We start from the raw sequence: 6,000 nt of genomic DNA on the forward strand, positions 1-6,000 counted from the left end.
CCCGCGGCGGGTGGAACTGTTTCCCAAAAAGACGTGAGCGTGGCGGAGGAACGTGACACAGCATCGACGCCCTCTCTGGCCAGCAGAGCACCAGGCAAAAAGGAGAGGTTCAAATATGTATGTGTGGGGCTGGCCTGGACAGCACGGCCCGGGGTGGATCGGAAGGGCGTGAGGGGAAAGACGTGTACGACGGAGCGATGGTGTGGTGGTGGTGGGGCTGACGGGACAGGTTCTGGCGAGCTTCTAGAAGGCTTTCCGGGATGACGAGCAGATGGACCCCGGAGCGGGTTGCTTTTTGCCATGTGGTATGCCGGCGCATGCAGCATCTCTTCGTATTGTGGCAGTGGTGCGAAGATGGCGGCCATGTGTGGGTTGTAATTAGTGACGATCTGGCGTCATTATTCTGGGTCTGGTGGTAGGGCCGACTGATGGACTGGCGAGGGGATGGAGATGGAGATTAGACACAGTTTCCGGCCGGCGGCGGACGCCAGAGAACGAGGGACAGAGCAAGACGAAAGCTTGATGGCAGAAGGGGTTGGAGGTATTGGTTGGTGGTGTGTTTGACGCAAAAGGCGGCTGACTCGGGGGCGTCGATTCTCCAGCTCCACCGCAGTCCAGCTCGGTCCCCGCACGTGGGACACCCGGCGACTTGCTGCCGTGGTGGGAAAACAGTACAACATGGACGCCATTGAGTCGTGATAGGAGAGAGAGAGAGAGAGAGAGAGAGATGGATCATGCTCTGCTCTCCTTTTTAATCGTCTTCAACTTCAGCACTCACTTGGCGCCCGCGTCGCCCGCGTCGCCCTCGTCCGAACCCCTGCAGCCCTCTCCACACGTACCCAGCACTGAGCTGGTACTGTACCGTAGACCCACGAGCCAATGCGCCTATAACCAAACCAACTATCCCTACCCGCTCCCGTCCTCATCCCAAAACACCATCGCTCGACGCTTTCCTCCCTCGCCTCCCACGTCGACCCCACGCCCCCGACGACCTCGAATTCAACCTCGACCCTCACCCCCCTCGCCAAGGGCCCCGACGCCCCTCCTCGAATGCGTCGCCAGTCTACCCCCCGCTCATGATTCCTGCCCCGACTGTGACGCCGTTTCAATGGGCAATTCCAGCGGGAAGCCGGTAGTCTTTACAGACGAGGGTCCGTTTTTCCTCGTGCCCGTCTGCCACCGCGAGCTGACCCTGACCTCGTCCAGTCAACCTGAACCACTTCCGACTCCTTCGCGTCGTCGGCAAAGGCGCCTTTGGCAAGGTCCGCATTGTCGAGCGCAAAGACACGGGCCTGACGTTTGCCCTCAAGTACATTCGGAAGGATGAGGGTTAGTTGGCCTGCATTCGTGCATCCCTGGCAAAAAAAAAAAAAAAAAAAAAAAAAAAAAACTGACGCCGTGTAACACCAGTGGTGCGCTCAGAAAGCGTGCGCAACATTATACGGGAGCGGCGGATGCTCGAGCATCTCAACCATCCCTTCCTTTGTAACCTGCGCTACAGCTTCCAGGACATTGAGTACCTGTGCGTCGTCTCATCCGAGCCCGTGGCTCGCCCGCCTCGCTAACCCACACCCCGCAGGTACATAGTAGTCGACTTGATGAACGGCGGTGACCTCCGCTTTCACATTTCCCGCAAGACCTTTACCGAAGACGCCGTCCGCTTCTGGGTCGCCGAGCTGGGCTGCGCCCTGCGCTACATTCACAAGCAAGGAGTTGTCCATAGGGACGTCAAACCAGACAATGTCCTCCTAGACTCCGAAGGCCATGTCCATCTTGCCGACTTTGTAAGCTGACCTTTTTTCCCTCCGTGGCTGCAAGCTGACTTGGTAGAACGTCGCCTCCGACTTCACTCCTTCGAAACCCCTGACCAGCAAGTCAGGAACGCTGGCATATCTTGCCCCAGAGGTCTACGAGGGCAAGGGCTATTCGTGCGAAGTCGACTGGTGGTCGCTCGGTGTCCTCTTTTACGAATGTATATACAACAAGGTACGGGTCACGCCTCACGTCCATGTGTGGAGCTAATTGTTTAGCAGAGGCCATTCGAGGCGCGGTCCCACGATGAGCTCTCCAACAAGATCCAAAAGGCTGACGTGCCATATCCCGTAACGAATCCCCCCGTCTCCATGCCATGTTTACACGCCATCAGCTCGCTGTTGGAGCGAGACAGAAGAAAGCGAATCGGAGCCGCTGGCTTTGAGACATTTACAGACAATCCCTTTTTCCGGGCAATCGACTTTGTAGCGTTAGAACGCAAAGAGGTGGAGCCCGTCTTTACCCCGTCGAGCGACAAGACCAACTTTGACGCCACATATGATTTGGAGGAGCTGCTGCTGGAGGAAGCCCCGCTCGAGGCTCGGGCAAGACGGCAAAAGCCCCGTGAGGCTCTCAAGGAAGACGCGACTGAGCAGGAGATTCGGGCAGAGGAGCTACACAAGATGATTGAGACCTTGTTTGAGCCCTTCAACTACACGACCGTGTCGGCCGAGCGAGCGCCGCTAAACAAGGACGCGGGAACGCCCACGTCGACTTCGGAAACCCCTGGATCGACCGAGCTTCCACGGCCAGCATCGTCGCGGGCTTGTGGTGAGGAGACGGGAGGACACAAGCTGGTGCATACGCTCACGAACCCGGGCGGCCACCACAGCAGCAACCGCTCGCCATTGCAGCCCTCGTCAAGATCAACGACACAATCTCCCAATGGATCGCCGCCGCTACCTTCGCACCTCATCGCCACGAGCGCACCGCAACAACTACCCCCTCAACTGCACGACGACTACTTTGACAAGCCGCCGCACATCCCACCAACCACGCCGCCCTCTTTCGCCCGCCACGTCCTCCCAGCCAACCCGTCAAAACAACGCGGCAGCACGCGCAGCACGAGCATGGGCGGCGGCGTGCAAGTGGTGCTCAACGAGACGGGGTCGTGGGCCGACATGGCCAACGCGCTGTCGCCCAAGTCGATGCACAACAACACGTCGCCGACGAGCAACAATGGCGGCGCGGTGACGGAGACGGCCGACGCGGCGGGCAACCCGCAGCACCAGCGGCCGTCGGGCATGCTGGGCTTTTTGAGCCGTAAAAAGGGCCGGGACCGCAGTCCAAAGGCCAAGGAGAGGGGCGTGCTCGGGAAGGAGGGTGCTAGAGTCATCATCAGCCAGGGATGAATAAGAAAAATCTTGATCACCATTTGGGAGTGAAAATGCTTGTCGTGGACGACGTCTTGGTAGGGCGCTAGAGCTGCTTCGAGAGCAGTGGCAAGAAGCAGTCGGGAGCGAGCTCTGGGCAAGGGCGCGCACGCCTTTTGACGACGAACGGCCGGCCAGGCCAGGTCACGACGAAAGGACGTGTTTTTTGCTCTTTTTGAATTTCCTCTTTTCATTATATCCTCTCTTGTATTCCCAATTCTTTTTTTTTTTTTTTTTTTTTCTGCAATCGATCCATCCATCGATCCATTCCGTTGGTCTGACTGCTCCACAACTTTCTTTCAGTTGTCACCACCACCACCTTTGCCTACTCTTCTCTTGGCCACGCAGCAGCACTAGCAGCACGCACGCACCTTTTTACCGAATTGCTGCTTTTTTTTTTTTTTTTTTATTATTATTGGGGGGGGGGGGGCGCGCTTGCTTGCCTACTTGCCTATTCACCCTACCTACCCACCAACCAACCAACCACGTAGTACCTGTAGTCTGGACTTACGGACGTACGTTTGTTACTTGTTACTTGACGCGAGCCAGTCAGCGAGCGAGCGAGCGATCGAGCAGGCGAAGTCAAGAGGCCTTCTTTTTCGTTCCCCTTTTCTTTTCGACCTTGATTGGATTTTCTTCTTCTTGTTCGTTTGTGTTGTCTTTTTGGGGGGGGAGGTGGCGTTTAGGAAGGCTACATGAGCTGGATGATGGAAGGAAGTAGGTGCGTGAGTGCGTGAGTGAGTGAGTGTGCAACCACCTCAAATAGCAGCAGTGGCGGCGGCGGCGGCGGTGGATGGATGGATGGACGTGAGCAGATTCGATTGACTCGACTTGACGCGACACAATCCAATCGAACAACAAAAACCCTGAGCTGAGGCGGATGGGCGGATGGGATAAGGGAAAGAAAGAAAGAAAGGAAGGAAGAAAGAACGAACGAGCGAATGAATGGCGGAGATGTTTTTTTTTTTTTGGGGGGGGGGGGTTTCAAAAAAAAAAAAAAAACACGGACAGATGGACAGACAGACACAGACAGACACAGACAGACAGACAGACAGACGAGCGATGGAGACTGGCTGGAGTGAGACAGAGGGATGAATTTTTGAATGGATGGGATGGAAGGGAGGAAGGAAGGGAAAAAATTCATATTGAATGTTGTCCGGCAGACAGTGGTAGTCCCGTCCCGTCCCTCCCCTTTTTGCTGTCGAATGTCGTATGTGGTCTACTCCCATTGTCATCCATCAATCCATCCGTTTCCTCAGCGCCGAGCAAGTGAGCAAGCGAGCAAGCAATGCCATTAACCATGTCAGTCATGGTTTCGATATAGAATCAATCGATATGTGGCAAGCCAAGCCAAGCCAGACCAATCCCCCACTCGTCCTCCTCGCACTTGCACTCGAGGGGGATAAAAAAAAGAGGATTTTTTTTTTAAAAAAAAAAAAAAAAAAAGCATGATGACCCAGCCCAGCCCAGTCCAGTGAAGCTAATCCATCCATTCATTCAGTGAGTCAGTCACTCGAAACCCCCCTGCCTCACTCACTACTCTCAAGACACCGACGACACCAGAAACGACAGTGCAAACAGAAACAAAGCACCATGATGATAAAACGACCCACGACCCCAAAAGGGGTAAAAAGGGGGAGGGAAGAAGGAGGGCAAAGGGGAATGGAAGAGAGGGAGAAAGGGGAAAGAAGAAAACAAAATCAAATCTCCTCCATGGTGCCGGCCGGCTCGTCATCCTCGCCCGACTCGTAGCTGCCGACGGAGCTCATTTCGTCTTCCTCGTCCGAGTCGTCTTCTGCCTCGTCGGCCGACTCTTTGGACGCGTATTTGAGGACGTAGTCTAGCGCGCAACGAGTACAGGGTCAGCGTTTTACGACCAAAGCCCAAACCTCCTTCCTCTGCTCTCCAAGGTTGATCCCAAAGATTGAAAGACGCAGTGAGCGACACGACGTACCCCTGACTTTAGCATTGTAGCTCTTCTCCTCGCGCATGAGCAGGGCGGCGGCCTCGCCGTTGAGCGGGTCGGTCGGGTTGGGGTAGCGCAGCAGCTGCGGCAAAAAGACCTCGAAGATGTTGATGAGCTCGTACATTGGCGACCACTGCTGGTTGATGACGTCGAGGCACACGCTGCCCGACAGCTCGTCGATGTTTGGGTGGAAGATTTTGTTGGTGAAGCCGATCGACGGCGACTTGTACGGGTATTGATCGGGGAGCTCGACGTGGATGTTCCAGTGCCCGCCAGCGAAGGGTGCTTTTTGTCGCGTCGCTTGTCAGTTTTGTTCTTTTGCTCTCTTTCCTGATGGTGTTGTCTTGGCGGACTTGTGCGTGGTGAGGAAGGAATGCGGGCAGGCAGGCAGGCAGGCAGGCAGGCTATGACGTACTCTCTTCTGGGCCCTTGAAGCGCACGTAGAATTCTTGCCTAAGCATTCCAATCAATCAGCCGCTGTCCGCGCCCTTGGCCGCCACGTGGTGGTAATGGATGCGACGCACACTGCGCACTTGTTAGCCATGACTCTTGTTCCCCCGGCGGACATGTTCCTCACTATTGTCACCCACGAGCGTGACTTCCCAGTCGCTCATCAACCTGCAGTACGCCGTCAGTCAGTCGGTCCATCAACGCTGCCGGCAGCAGCCACTCCGTCTCGCGTCGCGTCGTGTCGACGTGCGGCGGGTATACGGGTGGATGGTGGTGGTAGTGGCGAGTCGACGTACAGCCTGAGAAGCTCGTTAGCAAAGCCATGCACCGTGCTGGACGGACAACGACGTACTTCATGACCTGGTGCGCCGCGCCCAAGGAGGTCCTTGGTCAGCCGTC

The 6,000-nt window shown here is 56.1% G+C and overlaps 2 protein-coding genes across 2 annotated transcripts; one reads left to right on the forward strand and one right to left on the reverse strand.

The window, feature by feature from the left end:
- Window positions 1-874: 874 nt before the first annotated feature.
- Window positions 875-3,426, forward strand: IWZ02DRAFT_466731 (kinase-like domain-containing protein). The gene is made up of 6 exons (XM_066768516.1): window positions 875-1,151; window positions 1,207-1,329; window positions 1,411-1,522; window positions 1,580-1,784; window positions 1,831-1,986; window positions 2,034-3,426. Exons 1-6 carry the CDS (start codon window positions 1,109-1,111, stop codon window positions 3,162-3,164), a joined length of 1,770 nt encoding a protein of 589 aa, XP_066617353.1. The 5' UTR covers window positions 875-1,108; the 3' UTR covers window positions 3,165-3,426.
- A 1,173-nt stretch (window positions 3,427-4,599) lies between these two features.
- IWZ02DRAFT_513766 (ubiquitin-conjugating enzyme h) lies at window positions 4,600-5,768 on the reverse strand (the record flags this gene model as incomplete). The annotated part of the gene is made up of 4 exons (XM_066770586.1): window positions 4,600-5,025; window positions 5,140-5,436; window positions 5,567-5,599; window positions 5,729-5,768. 4 exons carry the CDS (start codon window positions 5,763-5,765, stop codon window positions 4,886-4,888), a joined length of 507 nt encoding a protein of 168 aa, XP_066617354.1. The 3' UTR covers window positions 4,600-4,885.
- Between the last annotated feature and the right edge of the window lie 232 nt (window positions 5,769-6,000).

This window comes from Phyllosticta citriasiana, assembly GCF_038021145.1.
Source record: "Phyllosticta citriasiana strain CBS 120426 chromosome Unknown IWZ02scaffold_29, whole genome shotgun sequence".
NCBI lineage: Eukaryota > Fungi > Ascomycota > Dothideomycetes > Botryosphaeriales > Phyllostictaceae > Phyllosticta > Phyllosticta citriasiana.

Excerpts from the sequence above, each read along its gene's own strand:
- IWZ02DRAFT_466731 (XM_066768516.1), top strand. The coding sequence starts at position 1,109 with ATGGGCAATTCCAGCGGGAAGCCGGTAGTCTTTACAGACGAGG. Across the intron at positions 1,785-1,830 it reads ATGTCCATCTTGCCGACTTT|AACGTCGCCTCCGACTTCAC; the intron begins GTAAGCTGACCT and ends CTGACTTGGTAG. Across the intron at positions 1,987-2,033 it reads ACGAATGTATATACAACAAG|AGGCCATTCGAGGCGCGGTC; the intron begins GTACGGGTCACG and ends ATTGTTTAGCAG.